Below are 25,989 nucleotides of genomic sequence, written 5' to 3'. Positions count from 1 at the left end.
GACCACTAATGACTTCACCACCTATGAAAACAGCTCCGAGGCCCGTGAGCGTAGCCAAGGCAACAGAATACTGGGTGACCCAGCACAAACAGCTCAGATCTGAACAATGATAGCAAAAAATGCTTTTCAACTACCAAAACAGCAGAAATGACAACAGAATTTCCTTTCATGGAAGTATTTTGAAGGTTTGAGGAATGATATGTGCAGGCAGTGGCGCGATATCAGCCAGGCGTGCCCATAAATCCATATGCATGATTAAACTGCAGAAAGTGAATGGAATGCTGGGCCACCAAGTAAAACAATACTTCAACGTCTTGGAGTGCAAGAAACCACAAACGAAAAGCCCAATGAGAGCCGCCTGGAGCATCAGAGTCTGTCGTCACTTGCTCCACTAACAAGATATAAATATCGCAAGACTGAGAGAAAATATTAGTGCAGTTGTTGATAATGAGCATTATTCATATTTTAAAGGCTCGAGTGGCTTTATAGTTCATCCTTGAATATAACCCAAGTTTGTTTTGGTAGGCCACTCAGAGTAGAGGTCAAATGTCAAGGGTTGAAAGGGTATGCCCTGATGACATAAGTAGGTAAAACTGAAATTTCAGAGAGCTGATGTACAGCTGACCTATAGTAGAGCTTCAATAGGTGCTGAGGAAACAATGAAGATTTTGGAATATATACTGACATAATTTAGACACCGTTTTTGAAAACAGGTACATCAGGGATTCCTAAACTTTTTTGTCGGCTAAACTCCTTTGAACTAAAATATTCACTCCTGCCGTTCCACACCCGTAAGACCTTCATTCATCTTCGGAACACAAATTAAGATATTTTTGTTGAAATCCGATGGCTCAGTGAGGCCTCCATAGCCAGCAATGACATTTCCTCCCTCAAGATCCATTAATGTACTAAAAACATATTTAAATCAGTTCATGTGAGTACAGTGGTTCAATATTAATATTATAATGCAACGAGAATTATTAGCTTTTCATCTACTCAAACACCTTGCAGTTCCCTAAGATCCCACAGTTTCCCAGGTTAGGAAACCCTGAGCAACATAAATAAAAATGTTAAGAACAATTTAAGGTCATTTTTCATTTAATATAGGCTATATAGCTTGCACCTATCCCAGGCTTTCTCACTTGCACCTGCCTACTGTTAAGACAATGTAGAAATGAATGTAGCAATTTACATAGCAGTGTACATAAAGATACAAAAACAAAGACATTTGCTTGATTTTACCTTACTGAAATCTAACCTTGACTCAAAGCAAAAAGCATAAATCATCCAGGCAAAAAAGACATGGAGGAGCAGAGGAACACAAGACACTGTAGGAGCAGAGGGAGGTTTTGGAAAAGACTCACGTGTGTCCAATCTCGTGTGCAATAGTGAAAGCAGTGGCCAGACCAATGTCTTCATTGATGCTGCAGCTTCTCTCTGGCTCACACATACCGCCAACAGGTGCCAGACCTGATACAAACACGCGTGTGCACATGCGCACAGTGACATGGACACACACACACACATATATGCTACAATACTATCCACCTTATTTTTAATGTAAGATCAGGCACGGCCATTTTTAACTTGATTTTTAACTTTTAGCTCCACAAAAACAGTTTTTTTGTGCTGATTTATATTGCAAACTTATTTGTTATCATTTATTATCACAATCATAAACACACTGGTTTGTTGCGCAAATAGTTTTGCAATATACTGCACTTTGTAATTGTTCTAGTTGTTTACCTATAGCTGCATGAATCTGAAGTCTTACACATTCACAGGAAATAGCTTACTTCTGCATTGAAAAATAAGGTGGATATGCAAATACATATATGCAAATACTATACAAGCCACACTACAGTACTACTCATTAGTTCATTAATTAATTAGTCTCTACAAACTAATCAAAATCAAATTAAAACTATACAGTACCAATAAACCTTCGATTAGCTATGTTATGAACAGAGAAGAAGTGAGAATTTGATAAATAAATATTGAATATATGCAGACAGATAAGGCAATTGATGGATGGATGGATGGATAGATGGATGGATGGATGGATGGATGGATGGCTTACCAAGTGTTCCACAGGGTTTGTTCTTGTAGATGCAGATGTCATACCTGAAAACATACCACAGAAATGTTGTGGTGAATGAACTGCTTGGTTTCCACAGAACAAACACACACTCAGATACTAGAGCTGTTAGACAGTTCACAGACTGGACACTTTCCTGATAAGAGAGTGAAGACAATGAAAGGAAACGCTTGATGCATCCAGCAGACATACCCTCTGATACAAGCCTCCAATATAAAGACTCAACACTTCCCACACTTGTCTTTCTCTGTCTATCTCCTTCACTCTCACTCTCTATTTCTCTCTCATACTTCACACATACCTCACACACTCAGCTCTCAAGCGTAGGAATTCAACTCAACTCCTCATTGTGTGGATTAAAGCTATAGCATGATTTACCATAAATCGCTAGTTCCTCCAAACACACATTTCAAGTGCTTAAAGCCATTTTAAAATTATGATCTGTTGCCTTTAGAACCAACGGAGTGCTACAAAATTTTAGACAGATGTTAGTGTGGATGTGCTTAAAAAGTATATATTTAAACAAAAGCATATACTGACATAGTGAAACTTAGGTCCCTGTCACTGTCAAATGAGTGAAATAGGCCTAACATAACACCACAAACAGAGCTAGAATCATCTTCATGCTAACCTGGTGATGAGGACTGCTGTATCATGGTGTGCAATTCCATTGTCAGGGATGGCATTCCCATGACCGTTCCGGTGCAGGATGGACTTTTGCCACTTGCAGAAACTGTCTAAAGACTTCCCTGCATGATGGTTTACCTCTAGTGTGGGCTGGAAAGAGAAAAATTTGGATCAGAAAGACTTGGATCAGACAGTACATCCAGATTCATTGCATGTACATTGTACAACATGTGTATTAGTTTGTTCAGTAACTAGACTGATACTGGCCTTATTTTCAAATAATAGTAGAAAATATGCTGGTTCTTTCAAAGTAGCTATTTAATTCCTCTGCGAAACGAAATAGCATAAACAATGATTGTTTTCAAAAAGGTTTTCCCGAACGCTGCTTCTATTTGCTTTTGGTATGGTATGCATATGGCTTACATATAATGTCTACACCTTAGGACGCGGTTCCACCGCAGAAACTTTACCCAAGAACTAGGGACTTTGGGGTGGTACTCACTGTTTCGACCACAGGGACCAGCGTTCTGTGTAAAAAAATTCCCCCTTCAGAAAGTCCCTGCTCGCGAGGTAGTACTTTTTCAAAGTTCAGGAATTTTCGGGGGTGGGACTTGGGAGCTGAAAATGCTGATTAGTTGAGTTCAAGCAGCATTTTGATTGGTTAACTCCACGCAGGATTTTATTTCAACCACCATTTTTAAAAGTCTGTTGTAGTGCGTGCAGTAAGAGTTGTTTGCTATTCAAATCAACAATAGAGTTTAAAAAATAGGACCAATGGACCGACGACAAGGTTCAGGCTTTATTAAGCTTATATGCGTAGGACGAAATTCAGCAGGAACTGGAAAGTTGCGTGCAGTCCTACGTCAATGGACTAATTTGCCTAATCTTCACGGTACTTTAGACCGCAATGGAAAAGCAGACAGCAACAGGTCTGGAGGGAAAAAAGTTCCTGGGACAAATTGTTAAGGGTAATTTCGGTGGAAACGTGGCTTTTGTGCAAAGTAGAAATTAGGAAGTTTTTGGAAAGTAGGTCCAGATATTTTATATATGTAAACACAGCAAATTTGAGTATTAAAAGTTTACAAACATTAATCTGATGTGAAATTCGCATGGGGAAATTTCTCGCATGGGGAAATTTTTTCGCAAATCATAATATTACCCCCTCATGCAAAATTCCAGATTGTGAGGATTCGTATTGAGGTGACAGCATTTCACCAGTGGAATTTTTGTTGTATAAAGGTAAATGAGGCCACACTTTTAAAATGCAATTGGGAAAAAATATTTTTAACATAAAAAATTCAGCTTTAAGGCCTGTTCACATAAGTACAATGTGACTATACAACACAAAAATATAAGATAAATTCTAAAATATAACATTTTAACAGATTTCCCACCAAAATAAGGCAGAATTTTCACTATTTTCTAAAAAAAAAAAAAAAAGTTCAGACATCTGAATGAAAACATTTTTTCATCTTTCAAATGAATAAATTATCAACATAGACACAATAAAAAACAGCAAATTATTGCTGTATAATATTTTGGACTCCGTATGAAGGTGTCCATAGTAATGCATTGTTTTAGAGCTGCAAGAAATATTTTCAAGCTACGTCTTGTAGCTTCTTTAGCTTTAAATATGCACAGCTCTGACCCATTTCTCTGCCTTATTGAGTTTACAGTGGATCGGGGCTTTTATGGTAATATGGACACAACACTAATAACTAATAACTATTAACACTACAAGTAGCATTTACAGAAAGACACACAGCGTTTCCCTACCACTCTGCCTGGCATCCAGCACCCAAGCCAGCCACAGCACCATTACACTTGTAACCCAAGAATGCACAAACTGGCATAGCCTATAATTGTATCATCCCACAATCCAGTGTTGTAACTTTCCAGGTTTCCTCTAACACAGAGGGTGGTGGGGTGTTCTCATCTGGAAATGAACCATGTTTGGTTCCACAAAACCTCAGCACTCCACACAGTGGTTATCTCAACACAGCTAATACTGCTCCTAATGACCAGTCTCCCATCATTTGTCAAATGACATTATGCGGAACGAATTACCGGGGGATTTATTTTTAGCTGTCTGCGATTCGGGATCATTAATGCTTCATTAAATACACCACAAAAACCCACTCCTATCCTTTTCCTGCCCTGCGTCGTCTGTAGGAGCCTGTTTGAGGTCCCGACTCTGTCAGCATGTTCCAGAGGTCCTGCCGCGTGAGCCAACTCGCTCATGCAGTGTCGTCACGCCCCGCTCAGGACAGAGGTGGAAGCCTGAATGCATGACAGAGGCAGATTGATTGCTTTCAGAGGCAGGCGGCGAGAACAGTAGCAGTACAGTTAGGATTGCCCTTAGATTTCGCACGTTTTTTTGGGGGGGGTTTTTTCAGGTCCCTGTACATTCATGAGTATGGCAATATGAGCATTCACAATCAACAATAAGAACAGTCATGGCAGGCACTCTGGACACACCCAGCAGAGTTGGGTAGCAAACAGTCCAGATGTGTACATACTGTCTCAGCTGCCTCAGACTAAGATGCTTCAGCCTGTAAATACACAAACAAGGAATTCTTTGACAGGTGAAATAAGCCAGACGACTTATTTGTGTATGAGTTGGGCTGTCATCATCATGACATTTTGTCTGATGAATACTTATCTTGTCTGATGAAATTACTGCAATAAATGATGGCCTTTTTTCTATTACTTGTGTTGCTTGTAATAATCTTACTGCACATTTACTTGGAATTATACAATAAAGTGTATGTTTTCTTTCAGCATTTCACAAAGTTTTAAACTATTTTTTTTAAATATTACACAGGGTAAGAATTGCATGAATAAAATATTTTACATGGTTTTTTGACTATTTAAAATATTAAATTAAGTGAACTTTCTTTTCACACAGATGTTTTTGGAATAATATAATAATGATAATAATAAAAAATCAGATAATAGAAAATCATGGAATATATACGGAATAATAATATACACTACTGTTCACAGGTTTGAATTAGGTACGGTTTTTAATGTTTTTGAAAGAAGTCTCTTATGCTCACCAAGGCTGCATTTATTTGATCAAAAATACAGTAAAAACAGTAATATTGCGAAATATTATTACAATTTAAAGGGTTGTACTGCTTAATATTTTCGTGGAAACTGTGATGCATTAATTTCAGTATTCTATGATGAATAGAAAGTTGAGAAGAACAGTATTTATTTGAAATAGAAATCTACTGTAAAAGACTTCACTGTCATTTTTGATCAATTTAATGCAACTTTGCTGAATAGATATTAATTTCTTTGCACTCACAATATATGTTAAACCACTGTTTATACTTTCAGAGATAGCGAATTCACACCAGAGGTGTTAATATTTCACGTTCATTTGGTGCTCTCACAAAATGCACTGCTGCACCAGAAAGAAAAAAAATTAAATGCACAATTTATAGCATTTCTGTGTTCTCTTAAAATGTCCTTATTTAGATGGCAATATGTGACTGGAATTAAAAAGTGCACAAATAATCGTGATTAGGTAAATGTAATAATCATGACAGTCCTATAGAGGCACATGTGCAAATGTACCTGGTCTTCCATCAGTAGAATAAGCCTCGTCACAACGATGTTCACAGCATTCCCCAGGCTAGAATCCTGGAACAGTTTGGCAACCTGACCTCCAGGGAAACAAGAAAAAACCAGTCTTAAAAACGAGCCAATTGTCTGTTTTTAGACCTTTCTAATCCTGCTGTTTACTGTAAAGATGGACATTTTACAGTCTGCTATAAAACCAGTGCTAACTGTTGCTCTGGGGCCGTGAGGTGAGGTAATCCCTTTATTAAACACATTCCACAGGTGTGAAACTATTTGTAATAATGCCACAAATTGCCCATGGGGATTATAAATTGGACAGAGAAATATGGATTCTTAGGGTGACAGAAGACAGTTACTTAGACAACTGGTTTTCATTTAATCTTTTTTCTTTGAGCCAATACAAATGACCTGGATAGGCCAAGCATCCTCTGAAGATTCACTTAAGTCTGTGGGATATCATTGCAGACTATTCATTTTAGATCTTTGTAAGAATCTCAAGTAACTTGTGAAGAGTTTAGCAGAATGTCTGAGCTGCTTCCATGCAATGAAAGCAAATGAAGACCAGGGGCAGTCAAACACCAAATAAGCACCAATCAAGTTCATCAAACTTGTGTGCTATATTCCTACCCAGGCGATTGGTGTGTGAGGAACAGATCGAAATTTAAAATCTTGCCTGATATCAACACCATTCACTTTTATTGTACAAAAACAGCATGGAACAGCATGGAAAAGCATGGAAATTCTATAAATAACTCCTTTTGGGTTACATGGAAAGACAAAAGTCATACGGTTTTCAAAAGACATGAGGGTGAGTAAACGATGACAGGATTTTAATTTTTGTATCCTTAAAGCATGCAAACAAGAACAAGGAGAGTTGAAGCTTACAATATTCATGACGGCCAGAATGTACTGCTCGATATCACGACGGCCGTGATAGCTGACCATCATCTTGTCGGCAACCACCAGGGTTTCGACGTAGCGCTCTCGGCTGACGGAGCGCTTTAGTGGTAACTGGCCCCGTCCCATTTGATTGGGTGAGGGCTTTATTGTTCTCTGCCACCATCCATAGCTCTTACCAGGCTTCTCGTCTGAGGAGGAAGAATGAGAAAGACTTTGTACCTACATAGTGTTTTGTTAAAATCCTGTGACATAAAAACAAATCTATGTTGAAAACCTTCTGAAAGCCCATGTTATTGCTCTTTTTTTTAGTGTAAATGCAAACTGTGAATGAGCTGGCAATGGATTGATTACTTTCAATAAGGTACTAAAGTTAAGTCAATTATGTTGGTTTATCAATAAACCAGGTTTTGTCCCAAATAAGTTAGATCTTTAAAGTTGCATGACATATAAATTCGCCCTATCTATTTTCTAAATACATGATTTGATACAAACTTCTCTCTGGTGATGTATGTATGACTTTTCCAATCATTTAAACAGCTTGAATAGTTTGCAGAAAAAAATGAATGTTTTCCTCAAAAACCTTAATTTCATTTTTGGCTGAAAAAAGAAAGACATATATATCTTGGATGGCCTGGGGGTGAAATTTTCATTTTTGGGTAAGTTATTCCTTTAAACCCCACCCATTTCTTACAATGGCCTGCAAGCTTGCATTCAGGTCTGTGTCCATCTAATAAACAACTGACAGATAGAACCAAGTCCCTGCTCAATATTTTTCCATAATTTGTTTTACTCTGATGTACATTGACAATACAGATGAAAAGATCTGTCGCTACTTTGGTTACAATGCAACTTTGATGTCAGGCATTAAAATGGGATACCGTACATAATGAAACACCCAATGAAATGGTTTGGTGAACACAATTTTCTTTCAAGGGGTTGTTGATGTATAAAATACATCTTTGTGGTTTTTATCATTCTTACCAATGACTCCACAGGACTGGTCCATGTTCTGGTATCTCAGAGATGACCGTTTATACACGACATGTGGGCGCCCTTCTCTGCCATCCTCATTAGTGTAGTTTTTAGCAGAAACCAGGGGTTCGATAAGGTACTCCTCACCTCCAGCTACAATAACCCCTTGCTGAAAAAGCCAAGAAACCATAGATTAGCATTTCTTTTTACCCTAAATTACCACAAAGGGTCTGACATTGACATATATGAGGCACTTTTGCTTGCATATGAAAGAACAAATCAGTTGGCCTCCTGCTCAATCTGAGTTTCCAATCTGATACACTGCAAGATCATCAAATTATCCCATCATTAGTCTCCCCTCTAAAATAATGAGCTTGTGCTGGGCTAATAATCCTGGATGAAATGGGAACTCATGGCGGAAGGCCAAAGGATCTTAGCATGTTTCATTGTTTCCTCTATTCATCTCTCTCAGTCACACTTTTCAAGTCCACATAATCCTGTAATGTGCTTAGTGATGCTCTTGTGGACACACTGAGCATTCCCTAATGAATTAAGTCATGCTTCTCTGATCACCAATAATTAACCTGGAAGTTTCTTCCCGCCTTCATGAACAAGCTTAATACTCCATTGTATTTACTTGTGTTGGTGCACACACAATTTAATCAAAATGGATAAATTATCGACCAGGCTTATCATTTATTAGCACCTGTCATGCCAGGTAGTTGAATCACCCAATGCTACAGGAACTAGGACATCTGATGGCATTCATCAGAGTCTTAACACTACACTCAAAGGGTCTGGATAAATAAGCACTGGTCTTGACTTTGTAATCTGTTTACGCAGGTGTATTACCAGCTCATGCAAGTAATGAGCATGCCACAGCATGCCGCTTGAAACTAAATCCATCATTAGGCTCCAAAACACCTGTTTTTGGAGCTGAGCTTTACACCAGCTGGGAGAGACAGACTTTAGCAACAGCTGCCCATTTCAGATCTACAGGGGCGTCACAACAACTCACCCAAGTGTAGAAAGAAAGATATTACATTGTATAATAGATCATTACTTTAACATTCAGAATTATCTTTATTGATATCTGAGCCTCATGTGATGGAAATGTTTAACGAAGCCATTTAAAAGGAATATTCTGGGATTGTTTGCAAAAATAAATTTCCACTTGTCCCTCCTTTTCTTTACTGTGAGACGCTTACAATTGAAGTTAATGGGGACAACCCATAAAAGTTTAAGTACTCACTGTTTCAAAAGTATGGTAACGAGACATAATCAATATGCATGTGAACATTTTAGTTTGAAAAAAAAAAAACTTGCTAACCTCTTCTATGTAAAGTCCACTAGGTTTGGGGTTAGCAAGATTTTTTTTTTTTTAAAGAAATTATTACGTTTATTTAGCAAGGACACATTAGATTGATCAAAACTGATAAATGCTGTTCTTTTGAACTTTCAGTTTCCACTAAAATATTAATATTTTTTGATCAATTAAATGCAGCCTTGGTGAGCAAAAGACTTCTTTCAAAAACATTAAAAAATCTTACTGACCCTTGACTTTTTTTATGAAAAAATATGTTTTGAGGTAGGTTGATTAAGCTTAACTTGCATTGAACCCAGAATATTCCTTTAAGGCTATAGGTGCAGAGCATTTTCCGGACTTCCGCATTTAACGTCATAGTGCTTAGGTTTAATACACAGAGATTAATACATCATTTGAGACTGAGCACTGTTTCCGACAAAAGAACAGTGGTGCTCACCAGGCCGTTACAGTTGCTAAGAGCCACAGAACTAGAGTGAGGCTGGTGCTGCAGGTGACCCACGTAGTGGCAGTTGGGCAAGTACGGGTGACTCCAAGCCAAGTGCCCCCTCTTCCAGTATTCCACACGGAACTGTCGTGAAAGCAGTCCTCCCTGCAGTGTGAGGTTGAGCAGAAGGTCAGCGCTCGACGTGGAGAGCTGATAGTACAGCTGCGGGTCTGGAACGTTCTGCGTTTCCGTGCTACGCCGGTGTCGGCCATTCCCGTGAGAAGTCTCCTCTTCCGATAGTGTTTCCCCATGCGACCCCACACGCACTGGGATGGCAATCTCATACTGGCCCAAGCTGGACAGAAACTCAGCTGTGGAAACACAAAAAATTTCCATGAGATTGATGGATGGAAGTTAAGTTGAGATTATACAACTCCCACAATAAGCAATTAAAAGTGCACTGAATTTTTTTTCTCATTAAAAACGTTTTTATGCACAAATAACAGTACTAACAGTTTATTTTTATGATGTCAAAGCTGAATTTTCAGCATCATTATTCCAGTCTTCAGTGTCACATGATCCTTCAGAAATCATAATATGCTGATTTGATGGTCAAGAATCATTTCTTATTATTATCAAAGTTAAAAACAGTTGTGCTGCTTAATATTTTTGTGGAAAATATTTTATTAATATAAAGTTCAAAAGAACAGCATTTATATAAAATAAAAAAACCTATTGTAACATTATAATCAATTTAATGTGTCCTTGCTGAATAAAAGTATTAATTTCTTTAGAAAAAACAAACGAAGAAATAATTGACCCTAAACATTTTAATGGTAGAGTATATTATAAAAAATATTATAATATACTATTGAAAGTGCACCGAAATTCGTTTATGTCTGCGCAAATCATTTCACACCGGACTGCTTTGTGAACGAATGTCAATACAAAGAGACAATACAAAACAGAGGTTGTGCTAAAAATTTGTTACTCAAGGATAGATCAGTAAACTGTTTGTGATTCAGCTTACAGTCTCCAGAGTGATACTGGATACGACAATAATGAAGGTGAGAGCACTTTATTACAGTTCATCGGAGATTTACGGATATAAAGTTTACCAGTTTATTAAGCACCACCCGAAAAGGCATAAGGTCTTTATATATTTGTTTACTGTTAGTTGTAACGAGTGTTTCTATGTACTTCGCTATGTATATTGATGATAATGCAAGGGAGAGAGAGAGAGTTTATGGATAATATTTTAATGCACACTTGCACTGTGTTTTATTAAGCTCTTACAGTGATTTTCTAGAGTGAAAACAGACGCTTAATTTTTTTTTGTGTGTGAAGTACAATAAACGTTATAAAACTCATCAGTAAACTGGCTTGTACTAATATAGTGGATAAAAACAAGAAGACAATATAAGTTCTAACCGTAATTGAACTAAACTATACCTGTTCTATCTCCATGCAGCATATATTTGCAGTTTCTGATATTATAGTGCGTCCTGACTGACTCCTGACACCGGAGAATCAGCTCTTGAAGCTCCGCCCTCTTAGGCCGAGCGCAGCAGCTCATTTGCATTTAAACGGCGCGTTTTTGCTCACCCTCAAAAAGTGGCAATTTTAACATGGTATAAAAAAATTATCTGTGGGGTATTTTGAGCTAAAACTTCACATACACACTCTGGGGACATTATTTTACATCTTGTAAAAGGGGGCATAATAGGTCCCCTTTAACTCTTTCAGTTTGATGTTTGCGTTGTTTTTGGATCCTGAATTTAACTGGGTACTATTTCAGAAGATGCGTAATCACGCCCCCTAACGTATAACAGTGAAAACATGGATTGCCAAAAAAAAAAAAAACTTGTCAATGGCAGGGAAGCATTCTGTCATAAAAGACGGAAAATCTCATCAAATGGCAGGGAAACAGTTAAAAACCAAATAGGTGAGAACTGTTAACTCAAATCAACAATACACATGTAAACAAAAAATTTGAGGCAGATTGCTATGGATCAGCTGGGGCCCATTTAGAGAGCCTCTGGATTTTATTCAGTTGCAGTCATGTACTCTGACCGTGTCAATTGGCGAACAAAAGAGTTTACAGTGAAACTATTGAGTAGACCACAGAGAAGAAACACAAGATAGCAGCCCAAAGGCCAAGGGCTGCCTGTTGCTATGGAAATCCTGAAATTGTATACTTCCTGTCCCCGACAGCAAGCCTGGAGATTAATTGTCCAAATTTGGCATTTGAAAAACTGCATCCAAGGGGTGGAGATTGACAAAGAGACAAACATCCTGAAACCAAACCAAACTCATTTAAACATTCAGACACTCTGTGTGAAGAAGTACACCAGGATCAGTGTCCTTAATGTGAAACAAGGTTTGTCCCATTGGTTTGTTTACTCCATCCTGCCAGTTCAAACACTGTGAGCAGGGCGACAGCAATGACTCTTTTGTTTGGGTCCAGAGGCATGAAGATGAGACTTGTGCGTGACCTTAATTCAGCTTGTCTTAGTACTTTCCATAATATCTCAAAGCTCTAAAAATACATCAGCAGACACACCATGTGACTTATATCAAATGTGTCATTGTGTACAATGGCAAGAGAAGGACAAGAAACCTTATAATATACGGTCCATTTAATTAAGCCTTCCATAAGGAAGAAAAGTGGGCTAAAACCAAGTGCTGAAAATATAAAAGATCACCTCTTTCCCTCCTCACAGCAGTTATTCAGACGGGGTCGCTCAATAAGACTGTCTAATTACTGAAAGAGCAGCTGCTTCTGAGACCCACGTGTTTTCATTGGGCTTTTAAAACATGTGCAGACTCAAAATTATCACTGGACCAACAGAAGAGCTCAACAGATGAGGTTTGTCGTTTTGATTACGTTTAAGGTCACTGCTGGCCTTATACACCCAGCGTTCCATCTGTGCTGTCTGGGTTTACAGTGGTGGAGTGGTTTGGTAGTAAAACGACTGTTAACTGAAAGTTGCATGGTTCAGAATTACTTTTAAGGTTTAACATGCTAAATAACATGCTACTTTTTAAATTTACAGTACAAGACATGGCATTTCTTTCAATGAGTATTACTTTTTAATAGTTACGGTCAAATAGGCCTATGTGGTATTTATGACAATGGGTCTACAAGCAAGTGGAATGATGTTACAAACCTAGATTGCCTATCAATGAAGATGTTTTATTATTATTAATTATTTATTATTACTCCGGGTAAAGGAGTAATAATACCACTTTTGCGCTGTTAACCCCACATTGCGTTGCCAAACTTGTACAGTGTGAAACAGCTAGATGCTTAGCAAATGACAACCAACAGCGTGCCTCATATTCCTGTGCTTTTGTCATGAAAACACTGCACGTTGTATATAGCGTTTGAGGGGGAAAATGTCAAAATCAGAGAAAACATCAATTGGAGTGAATTATAGCAGTTATAGCATGAAAAGCCCATTCAATATAAACATGAGGATATACACCGATCAGGCATAACATTATGACCACCTTCCTAATATTGTGTTGGTCCCACTTTTGCTGCCAAAAAAGCCCTGACCTGTCGAGGCACGGACTCCACTAGACCCCTGAAGGTGTGCTGTGGTATCTGGCACCAAGATGTTAGCAGCAGATCCTTAAAGGATTAGTTCACCCAAAAATGAAAATTCTGTCATTTATTACTTACCCTCATGCCGTTCCACACCCGTAAGACCTTCATTAATCTTCGGAGCACAAATTAAGATATTTTAGTTGAAATTCGATGGCTCCGTGAGGCCTTCATAGGGAGCAATGACATTTCCTCTCTCAAGATCCATAAAGGTACTAAAAACATATTTAAATCGGTTCATGTGAGTACAGTGGTTCAATATTAATATTATAAAGCGACGAGAATATTTTTGGTGCGGCAAACAAAACAAAGTAATGACTCAGTGTATCGAATCATGATTCAGATCGCGTGTCAAACTGCCAACGGCTGAAATCACGTGACTTTGGCGCTCCGAACAGCAGATTCGATACACTGATTCATTGTGCTCCGATGCTTCCTGAAGCAGTGTTTTGAAATCGTCCATCACTAAATAAGTTATTTTGTTTTTTTTTTGGCGCTCCAATAATATTCTCGTCACTTTATAATATTAATATTGAGCCACTGTACTCACATGAACCGATTTAAATATGTTTTTAGTACCTTTATGGATCTTGAGAGAGGAAATGTCATTGCTCCCTGTGAAGGCCTCACGGAGCCATCGGATTTCAACTAAAATATCTTAATTTGTGTTCCGAAGATTAACGATGGTCTTACGGGTGTGGAACGGCACGAGGGTAAGTAATAAATAACAGAATTTTCATTTTTGGGTGAACTAACCCTTTAAAGTCCTGTAAGGTGCGAGGTCAGGCCTCCATGGATCGGACTTGTTGTTCAGCACATCCCACAGATGCTCGATTGGATTGAGATATGGGGAATTTGGAAGCCAAGTCAACACTTCAAACTCGTTGTTGTGCTCCTCAAACCATTCCTGAACCATTTTTGCTTTGTGGCAGGACGCATTATCCTGGTGGAAGAGGCCACAGCCACCAGGGAATACTGTTTTCATGCAAGGGTGTACATGGTCTGCAACAATGCTTAGGTAGGTGGTACGTGTCAAAGTAACATCCACATGGATGGCAGGACCCAAGGTTTCCCAACAGAACATTGCCCAAAGCATCACACGGCCTCCGCTGGCTTGCCTTCTTCCCACAGTGCATCCTGGTGCCATGTGTTCCCCAGGTAAGCGACGCACACGCACCCGACCACCCACGTGATGTAAAAGAAAATGTGATTCATCAGACCAGGCCACCTTCTTCCATTGCTCCGTGGTCTAGTTCTGATGCTCATGTGCCCACTGTTGGCACTTTCGGCAGTGGACAGGGGTCAGTAAGGGCACCCTGACTGGTCTGCGGTTATGCAACCTCATACGTAACAAACTGCGATGCACTGTGTATTCTGACACCTTTCTATCAGAACCAGCATTAACTTCTTGAGCTATTTGAGCTACAGTAGCTCGTCTGTTGGATCGGACCACACGGGCCAGCCTTCGCTCACCATGTGCATCAATGAGCCTTGACGACCCATGACCCTGTCGCTGGTTCACCACTGTTCCTTCCTTGGACCAATTTTGATAGATACTGACCACTGCAGACCGGGAACACCCCACAAGAGCTGCAGTTTTGGAGATGTTCTGACCCAGTCGTCTAGCCATCACAATTTGGCCCTTGTCAAACTCGCACAAATCCTTAAGCTTGCCCATTTTTCCTGCTTCTAACACATTAACTTTGAGGACAAAATGTTCACTTGCTGTCTAATATATCCCACCCACTAACAGGTGCTGTGATGAAGAGATAATCAGTGTTATTCACTTCACCTGTCAGTGGTCATAATGTTATGCCTGATCGGTATATATATCGGTAAATTATGAGCAGTGTGAAATGTGAAGCAAGATAACCCAGGACTCTGTTTACCAGGGTTTAGAAGACCCAGGGTTAACTTTTGCAAGGGTAAAAAAACACTAAGGTATTCCAGCCTCTCTCTAAAACATCCAGTCCAGACAGTCACAGGAGCCAGGGGCACAGCTGGGTCTTATGTCAAAGCATGAAAGTGGAGCTCAAACTGTACAACACGCCCAGCCCTCTGACCGCCATCAACTGGCGCTATCTTAAATAAACATAAGGCCCACAATTGATGGAAGGGTATTCCCTGCTCTCACACCTACATTGAGCACTGATCCTCCGGAGCCTTTGATGTGCCTTTAATCTCAACGAGGAACCTGAGAGGAGGAGGATGCCTGTGTTACTTCCCCATAAACTCCCTCACCATGGACAGAGCCCCATTAAAAGTATAAAGACTTCACTTTTGATTCAAATAAACCACCGTCAGGAGCCGCCCAGGGTTTGAAAGTTTATTTTAGAAGGTTAAGGAGAACAACCTTTAATTAGGGCCGTGCGGGAAACTGAAGTGAACCCCTTTTTTTTAACCATAGCTTTCCTGTGGAAACCGGGCTGGAGAAAGAGACAGAGAAAGAGAGGCGTCTCTCCACCTTTCCCAGATGTGCAACAGCTGTATCAAGTCAGCGAGTGCACCCAGACATGTGGAGGAGAAAACTCTTCCTCATGCCAGCCTGAGAAGTCAGTCTTTCTTGAACAGAGGTCCTGTCAGCGACTCAAAACCCATCCATATCCTGTTTGTGTATCGTCTACCATGCTGCTATTTGGACTACAGGATTAAAATATATCCTTGTGGTGACTGGTCCCAGCATGTGGCAAGATTATACATAAACTCAGTGCTCCGCTTTAATAACCATACGCTACTTGATGTAACATTAATTATTATGGGAGGGCAAAATGCGTTATTAAGCTATTCAAAGGCCAAAAATTTAAGTTTAACAGCAACTAGGGCTGCATATTTGTCCCATACGCCTTTTAAATAAACACACAGAAACTCAGACACGCTCACACACTCGCCCAGAACTGGACCAGACGACGAAATGAAGTCAAACCCACATGTTTGAACATGTTCTTATTATGTAATGGGAATGAGGTTTGTATCTGCCTAAATCTTATATATTTGAAATTACTTAATGTAATTAAGTACAAAGAATGTTCATTTTGATGTCAGATGTCTAAAAGGGTGCCTCCTGTGAGTCTTGTCAGAGCGATAACTGGGTCACTAATCGTATGAAAAGAGAAAGTGGTCGGTTTCATGGAAAGATGGGTCATCGAGTCTGGCTGGCTCTTGTGATGGCTAACTGACGTTGCAGGGCATCTGTTCCTGGTTGTCTAAATGGTTTGTTACCACTCAAGGCTCGAGGCTAGCAATCCATTCCGTTTTACAGCTTTGATGATCTGCCATTGCTGCCTCCATTGTGCAATGTAAAACAGAAAGTTTCTCAGGTAACTTCTAGTGCAACAAGTGGATTTACATGCACTTTAAAAGTTGATTTCAGTCAGACTAAGTTAATAATTTGTCTTTTTCAGATATTAAATAAGATATTGCTTATTTTTTTTCTTCTTCTTTGTTTAAGCAATTAATTTGTTGTTTATTTGCTCTATAACAGACCTTCAACAAAAAAATATCTATATAGCCATTTGAAATTAGTGGCAACCACTGAATTTAATCATGATCCAAACAAAGATGCTAAACACATGTAACATGAGGAGTTGTTTGTGATTTAAATTAGATTGTATAATTTTAAAGCAAAAATAGAATGGTCTGACTTTAGACTTGTGAAATTATGCTAATAAGAAACCTGCACAAAACAAAAACTACAGACAGGCTGAATGAAAATGCAAATTCACTCTCTGACAGTAGGTGGCGCTTATGGAACAGTAGCAATGTAACATTTTCTCGGTTACCACTGTACAGGAAGCAGCACTGGATTATTAAGACAAGCATTATATGTAGGTAAGAGGAAAAGAAAATGTCATTGAAACTTTTCTGAAGACAGTTAGTTCCCTTAGGGATACATTCATATAAACCCCAACCCCCAATGCAATATTTTTTTTTTCCAATATCGCAAACATTGAGCTTGCTGTGCCTGGTACAGTATTTTCTCTGCTGGCACATCTCTGTTCTCTTCTTTCCATCCGTTCATCCATCTTAAGTGTGTCCTGTCTCTGTCTGGCCTGTGTTAACGTCCTGTTTACAGACTTCATAATATTTCCACACAGATTGCATTTTGGGAAATGACTGCAATGCAATTTGTGCGCAAGTCCGGAATAGAGATCAGCCAAAATAAAACGAAAAACCGTTGCTGTTGCCGATCTTGTGTTTGGAGCAAAAATCGTCCTGTTCCAATTTATGGCCAGTCGATTGGTGCATTTCTAACTTTAATGGCAACAAATGATAACTAAAAATGAATACTTACTTTTCATACCATTTACTTGAAATTCATCACTACAACAAAACAAAAATAATCAAGAATCTTACCTTGAGTCTGAGCAAAATCCTCAGGACTCCAACTCTCTGCCACTCCACTGGCAACCATGGCGATGATGCCAACGCAGGCCAAACTCCTCCACACCGTTTCCATGGTTACTACAGCAAGCTTCAGTGCAGTGCCCAGCCCTCTGTCCCAACATGTCTTCTGCCCTCTGACGGCCCCACGCTCACCAAAGTGACGCACAGAATTCCGGAGCCATGGCGGCTTCACTTCTACGTGGATCCTGACGCTTTGCCTCTCAGAGTTGGAGGTAGAGGACGGGCAGTTCTAAGATGTGTACAACCAGGGATCATCAATAAGAGCCTCCCTATTGGGAAAAAAAACATGTTAGATAGATGCAAAACAAAAGGAAGTAAGGGGGAGTCCAACGTCTAAATGGTTCCTCTCTGAATGGTCAAACATGTCGGCTTGGGAGGCTGTTGTTTGCACCATGTCGTTGGAGCTAATCAATCATTCCTCCTTTCACATCCAGGAGGAAGGGAAAAAAACTGCATTCTAACCTGTTTCTGTTCACTCTGTTCCTCACCGGAAGAGTGCAAAAGAAAGGAAAGCATTGTGGGGTCAGGAGGGCAAGCTGACGTCTGAGGCAGGCTATGAAACAAAAAGTCTCAGTTTGAGAATTGCCACAAGTGGAACTTGTGTGGTACTACTATTCCTAAAGGGATACATTGAGACACTGGGGCAGCCATAGGCTGTGTCTGGAATTAACATATCGCATAATGCATACTGGAGTACATACTGTGTATACTGCCTACTATTTTTTATAGTAGTACGTGAGTGCGAGTGCATTGTCATTATGTTATATATTAAACATTGTAACATTTAGTTATTTTTAGTTACATTTAAGTTATTTAGAAGATGATTTTATGCAAAATGACTTTTTTTAGTAATTTAATTTTTAGTAATTGAAATTCAGCAAGTAAATCATCTCAGCAAAAAAACTGTATCTTGTAAATCTTGCAATTTACTTTAAAAATGTATGTAAAATGATTTCACATAAAGAAAATATATTGTATTCTGTAAAAATTGAGACTGATTTTGTCTCTGTCACACTGGAAATGGAAGGTTAAAGGTGCAGTAGGAGATCTGGGAAATGCTAACGTTACCCTGCTAGCATCGAAAGCATATAGTTACATCCCAAATGACGCACTATACACTATGCACTTATACACTATGTACTTATGCACTATGTACTCATCCATGTAGTGCGTGAATTGTTTAAGGTTATTTTGTCATTTAACATCGGAGTCTGACAGCCCCTTCCCCTCCACTACGTAATTAAAGTTGCGACAGTTGAGTGCATTAAGTGTCCAACATTCCACACTTCGTTTTTTCCGTTAATTTAGTGCATCATCCGGGTATTTAAAGTGTACTTTTTCTTTTGGGAATTTTCAGTGTGAACGCACTACTCGCACTATTTATGCTTAAAAACGTCATGGAATAGTGCATAAGTACGCGAATTGGGACGCACATTATGATCCCACCCTCCCTGCAAATTGCCGTCTAAAGCCACGCTTCCTCCAAAACACATAAACGCACACACACACACACACACACACAGCTCTCTGCAAAGCGTCACAAGAGACGCCGTTAAACTACCTCATGTCTCAAAGCACATAACATTACAATAATAATGAACGTAAACAAAGAGAGCTTGTAGCTGACTGCTGCAGATTCACTTCGGTGTTGATACTGTTGACATGGAAACGCAGTCTGAGGACGTGAACAGCTCTGGTTAGAACATCACGGGGTCTTAGGCCCCGTTTACACTAGTGCATTTTTGTTTTAAAACGGGAACGTTTTAAAATGAAAACGATCCTCGTCTACACTGGCGTTTCCACAGTGTTTCAGGCAGCTGCAGTATAAAAAAAACGCAGAGTGCGCAATGCGCAATGGCTGCTAAAAATGACAACAAAACCAGCAAATATTGCAGTTCAGTCTCCATGTTATTGTTTACACGGTCGTCAAGGATACGCAGAGCAAACGTGGGCAGCAACGGCGTCGCTTTCAAAAGTCTCCATTTTGGCAACCACGCCGTTTTCAAACTAAAACAGGGTCTGCAGCATTTTCGAAAGTCTCCATTTTCGAGGTTTGAAAACACCGGCGTAGTGTAAATGACAGACGTAACCGTAGCAAAACGTATGCGTTTTAATACGAAAACGCACTAATGTAAACGGGGCCTTAATTACAGTAGTCATGGCGTGAACGCAGCATAAGCTTGTTGTTTTGATTCGGTAGGAAGGTGGCTGCTGTTTGTTTGCGGTGCTCATGTCTGAGGTCTGTCTGTGTAAACTCTGCATAGCATGAAATGTGCTGATGATGTTTGATGTCTGTGCGAATGGGGTGCGTGAGGGTATGTAAAAACATACTCTAACAGGCAGGTAGGACATCGTATTATTTCGTTCGGACCGAATATAAAGATTGGATGAACATTTTATTGTCTTACACCTTCCACAGACGATATATGTATATAAAAATACATTTAGACTGTTTAACATAGTGATTGCTACCAGGATATGAGGAGACTTTCAACCAGTATAACAACCTATTGCACCTTTAAGTCAAGCAATCAGTTGAAATGATCTGCAAATCATTCATCACACTGAAAATGATAGGTTAAGTCAAGTGCATTGCATTATGGGATAGCATAATCCTCGCAGCATGTTTTGATTGCTTACTGGACTTTCGAAAACTTCATGCATTTAGAAACTTTGCATACTTTGTGCAGTATACATAATGCATACTGCAAACAGTATGATTAGAACGGTAGAATGCTATTTCAAACCCAGCAAAACACAGGATTAATCAGCAATGTGATCAACATCAACAAAAGCTATTCAACCTCCTTTTCGCCCCACTTCCTTTTTTCACTATTCATCCCTCACTCCATGCTTTCTGGGAAGTGGTAGAAAGAAATGCCATACAAGCCCTGATGGGTGAAGAGAAACCAAGTGCAGACAAAGGTAATCAAAAACAGATGGGAAATGATTTGGCAACATAAGGATACAAGTTGCCTCCTAATGAAAAAAAGGATGAAGGGAGTGAAGGAAAAATGTTTAGAGGATTTAAAGGAGGAGGAAAGGGAGACAATTTGGGTAAGGGTATAGAAGTTACACCCTCATTTGTCCATTAAGGATAACTATTCCTGACAAGTACCACAAAAAAGACAATGGCAAAAGTAGTGTGTCTGTGTGTGAGGGAGCTCTGTCTAATTTCTACGGAAAAACTGTTTTGGAAAGTTATTTGAAACCACTGCGTGAAACTCATCCAAGATTTCTGTTGCCTCAAAATAAGCCATGTTAAACTGCCTGACAGTATTCTACATCCCCCTCCATTAAAAATCAAACACTCTCCATCTTCATTGAAAAAAAATAGAGGCAACAAATAGGTCAGGACCCAAAAGTGGCCTCAGAGGCTGATGCTGGTTTTAAGTTCCCCTCATTTCCTATGAACTGCATTGAAACAGCTTAAGTGCAGCAAGTAATCTTAAACACTAAGAGGTCTTTGTCCCTTACAAATAGTGATGGACTACATGCCCCTGTGCTCTGCACACCCTTTCAAGCCTCCAGGCCTCTTACTGTTATTTCCTGCTTGGCAAAAGCCTCTTTACTTACATTACCTCTTGTTAGAGTCTTGTTTTATTGTGAAGTTACTAGACTGAGATCGGTGGTTTTCATTAAAACATTGTCTTATCTAAATCTTGGCAAAAAAGGGCTAAGATTTAGTCCTCCATGTTCTTCATTTGTGTGTCACGAACTATGCTGCTTTGAGGCTTGATTGACTTAAAAAGGCCAACATAATGTTATAAGCGATAGGAACTGAGAACCAGTTCTTAATCAGAACCAGTTTCATTTTTACGGTTAATATTTCTCGCATATGCATTCAACGGAATAACATACTACAGTGCTAAACAGTCAGCACGACCAGTGTTGTCCAATTCTGGAAAAAATCTTTGGAAACGGTTCTATTTAGTGACTCAAAAACATACAGCACAATCAGTGTAATCCAATTCCTAAACAAATGACTCTAATGAGTCGGTTCTTTTTAGTGACTCAAAAACAGCACAACCGGTGTAATTCATTTCTCAATTAACTCTTTCCCCCTCAGCGTTTTTTTTTTTTAATTAATTAATTTATTTATTTATATACAGCACTTTATACAATAGATTGCTTAAAAGTGTCTCATTTCATCCGAAGTACAACTTCATTTTCTAGTATAAAGCGGCTCTCCAGTGTGTTCATGTTTTTACTCACTGACAACCAGAACACTATTTTTTTCTCTCTCCTCTGTCCATCCTCACCCTTCCATCTCCTTCTCTCTTGCCTTGTGTGTCCTTAACCCTAGGTGCTGCAGCCACCATGACCCCCCAAAAAGCTGAGAAGTTCGTGTTCTTGTCAAAGACTACGTCCGGATCAGATTCAGAACGATGATTAAAACATAGATGGAGCAGATCAAGTCCATCAACACCCCCAAAGCTTGCACAGTCCTATACCTCTTCCTGGGTCGACATTTCATTCGATAACGAATGATTACAATATGATTAATATGCTGATTTATGAATTATATGCTGTTTAATGCTTGATGATCGCATTTTTTACATGTGCTTAAGCAATGCTTCTATCGCTTGTTTCTGCTTCTTTTTCGCCTGTGTTTTGATCCAGAGATTCTGTATACTATCTGTATACTATTTCAGAAGATGAGTAATATCGTACCGTATAACAGTGAAAACATGGATTGCCGGAAAATTCCGTAAGTTGCAGGGAAAGAGTTAAATGACTGTTATGAGCCGGTTCTTTTTAAGTGAATAAAAAACCTACAGCACAGCCAGTGTAATCTGATTCTCAAATAAGTGACTGTTATGAGTCAGTTCTTTTAAGTGAATCAGAAACATACAGCAACCAGTGTAATTCAATTCCTGAAGGAATGACTCTAATAAGTTGGTTGTTCTTAACAAATTTAAACAAATTTGTTTAATATATAGTAAAGGCCAACTGAAAGAATCCTTAATGGAGTCATTAATGGAACTATAAAGGAACCAGAGGAGGAATCAGAATCATTCAGTTCCAATCTTTTAGTCGCATCCAGTTATAATTAAAAAAAAACAATATACCAGAAATTGTGTAAAGAGAGAAATAATTCAACTTTTCCAGCGAATGATTCATTTGTCCATCTGCAGTCTGTTTTGTGATAAAAACGCAGCCCACAAGCTCAAGCCACAGAGGCCACAGGAAGATATGACCTTGCAGAGCAACATCTCCTCCAAAAAATTCAGCTGTGGCCTTGAAGGAGTTGAACTTCGTAATTGGCTGCTCTTGGGGGCAAATCAAGAATGAGAAGCATCTGCGAGCTACAGATGGCGTGTCAACATATACTAAATGTGACACGAAATTTCAGTAAGGGCCTTGTAATCTGTTAGTGCAGACATGAGGTACGAGAATGTGTGCGATCTGAGACGGCAAGAAGCATTTTGTGCTGTCAGACTACACCGGCGGAGACGGGGAGCCATCAGGCACGAGTAAGACTCTGATAATTAAACCCACATGACAGACTGAATGTAAAGCGCTCTGTGCAATGGAGAAATCTTTGGTCTGAATCCTCTTTGGAAACTAGGCAGTCTCTCTTCATCTCCATTTGGATGACATGCAAGCAGAAAGTCTCCTCACTTAAGCTTGACACTGCGCTGTAACAATATGAAAGAGCGGCAGACCACTGGCCTCTACAAACACTGTCTTACCCACTAACAACAAGATCTGATTTACACAAACCAGAGGATTCAAACTGGGAAAGACCCCAAAAACAAAAAATTGGTGTATCACACTTCTCAATTCATTTTCCGCTGGCTCTTTAAAATAAACAAAGCACAAACAAGGGAATTAAGATCATGATCACTGATGCACTGTCAGCAGAGACTTATGTAACAACCGGTAATGAACTCTGAATCCATCAACGGAGACCATAATGTGAGAGCCATTCATGACCGGCTGTGGAGCATGAACATTTAGTCAGCTTGCAAAACCACACACTCCTGAACCAGACAGATTTTACCACACCAACCCTATAAACACTTAGTTGTTTCTTTAAAAAAAAAAAAGAAAAAAAAAAAGATTATTTACTTTATGACAGATATCACCTAAACAATGAGCTTCTTGAGTTTTCTTATGATGTTCATGATGTTCACCAGCAGAGGGTGGTAGTTTAGTGCAGGGATTTCAGTGTTTTAGATGCCACAGACCCCCAAATATGATCATTCTCTTGCAAGGGACCCTCATCCTAAAATTTAAAAGGCAGCTATATATTTTCATGTATACATTTCCTGTTTAAAGACACAATTAGTTTAGTTTAATTAACTTAATATTATAAATATGTGTAAAATATTATTTAGAAAATATTTAATTTCTATTACATAATTACATTTTACTCACTATAGTATTGCATTATTTATTAACACATTGTTTGCTTATTTAAACCTATTTTTATTATTTATTTTAATACATTTGTATTATTTTAACCAATTCATTTTATTTCGTTTTCTATTAAATATTTTACTTTTTCAGTTTGAAAACCTCTGGATCTGAGGTCATAACCAAAGATTTAACCAAATTATTTTTCAGCTCCTAGAGGAACAGCACAGTTCTAACCTTTAGACCAATGTATTTCCATGATTTTCCATAACTTTTCCAGTTGTTCATGATTAAGCCTTTTCAAAAACCATCACTCAAAAGAGAATTTTTTAAACCAATGAAATATAGCTGAAATATTTATATTCACTAAAACCTGCCTTTACAAGTCCTGGAAACATTTTTTAATTATCTGATATTTACTGATTTTCCATGAAAGTGGGAACCCTGGAGCAGTTCTTTAAGTTACTTTGAATAAAAAGTTATCCGCAAATCAAGCTGCTCCGCTAGAAACCATCCTAAATGACAAACATAAGTCTATATGTCTGAGATCAAAGTCTAAATATAAGACTTCAGCGACTATACCCCAAGCTTACCAAGCTCTCTCCGCCAAACGTAGATGCGGACAGACAGGAATGGAGTCGTGCCAGAAGAAGCGCTCGCTCTACCCCAGCAGTTCCCAAACCTGTTCCTGGAGGCCCCCCAATAGTACACATTTTGGATGTCTCATCTGACACACCCTTTTCAGCTCTTGGAACCTCTACTAACAAACTGATGAGTTGAATCAGGTGCGTTTGATTAGGGAGACGTCCAAAATTTGTATTGTTGGGGGGCCTCCAGGAACAGAGTTGGGAACCACTGCTCTACCTGACAGGGAGCAGGTCTCCTGTGTGTCCTCATTGCCAACTTACGCATTCAAACTATATAATTTATCCAACTTCAATTGTCCATGTCTCAAATAAGCCAAATGGTGCAGTATTATGCTTGTATAATAACTATATATTTCATGAGAGAGACTGTTGCTCTGCAATTCTTCAATTTTTGTCTACCAGTCATCCCATTTGATAGCAGCTGTAATCAGGCATTAATGGAAATATTACAAGAGCAGATAATTTATTAAGTCACCTAGGGAACTGGACGCCTTCCTCAGAGGCTTCTGGCAAACCCTTCGACTCTGCACCACACAGACAAAGAGAGATATTTCTGCTTTCTGCTAGAGTGATCACCAGCAGGTCTGACAGCGCTGCTGCCTCCATCATTTTAGTTTCACTAACTGTATTTTACAAATTGACAGCAGATTAGACATGCATATGTCTCCCTAAAAGTTTTAACAAGAATGTTAAAACAAGAATGGTAACCATGCACGGATACAATGCATTCATTTGCACGTTTGACATAATAAAAGTACACATTTGAAAACGACCTTACCTAATTGTGTAGGAACGGGCAATTTGGTGACCCTGAGATTTACCGACCACCGTCTGGTCCGTCGTCCTCCTTCAACACCGGGTAGTTCTCTGCCACATACTGAGATGAGCCGGTGGACTGTGCTCTGGTGCTGCGTGGTTTCTCTGCTTACTTCAGTCTTACCGCTGAAGAGAGGAACTGAGTTCGGACTGCGCTTTGGTGATGTCCGATTCGCGAACGAATCGTTCTTTTGAACAGGTTCTTTTTAG

General features: G+C 39.2%; 1 protein-coding gene across 4 annotated transcripts in view; it reads right to left on the bottom strand.

Moving 5' to 3' along the window:
• adamts10 (ADAM metallopeptidase with thrombospondin type 1 motif, 10) overlaps positions 1-25,949 on the bottom strand; it is a 57,842-nt gene extending 31,893 nt beyond the window's left edge. For 2 of the 4 annotated variants that reach the window (XM_051903199.1, XM_051903200.1), the window contains exons 1-10: positions 25,742-25,949; positions 17,903-18,222; positions 9,952-10,310; positions 8,198-8,357; positions 7,202-7,404; positions 6,311-6,394; positions 2,730-2,875; positions 2,081-2,124; positions 1,936-1,953; positions 1,365-1,470 (exon numbers count right to left, since the gene is read on the bottom strand). In XM_051903199.1, coding sequence (XP_051759159.1) covers positions 1,365-1,470; positions 1,936-1,953; positions 2,081-2,124; positions 2,730-2,875; positions 6,311-6,394; positions 7,202-7,404; positions 8,198-8,357; positions 9,952-10,310; positions 17,903-18,005 — 1,223 coding nt within the window. In that variant the 5' untranslated portion in view covers positions 18,006-18,222; positions 25,742-25,949. The remainder of the gene's footprint in view (positions 1-1,364; positions 1,471-1,935; positions 1,954-2,080; positions 2,125-2,729; positions 2,876-6,310; positions 6,395-7,201; positions 7,405-8,197; positions 8,358-9,951; positions 10,311-17,902; positions 18,223-25,741) is intronic. The other 2 variants (XM_051903201.1, XM_051903202.1) reach the window with 1 other exon arrangement.
• Positions 25,950-25,989: the final 40 nt, after the last annotated feature.

Source organism: Ctenopharyngodon idella, chromosome 8 (assembly GCF_019924925.1).
Source record: "Ctenopharyngodon idella isolate HZGC_01 chromosome 8, HZGC01, whole genome shotgun sequence".
Classification (NCBI taxonomy): domain Eukaryota; kingdom Metazoa; phylum Chordata; class Actinopteri; order Cypriniformes; family Xenocyprididae; genus Ctenopharyngodon; species Ctenopharyngodon idella.
Note: the sequence above shows the minus strand (reverse complement) of the source record. Positions and strands in the feature narration are given on the sequence as shown.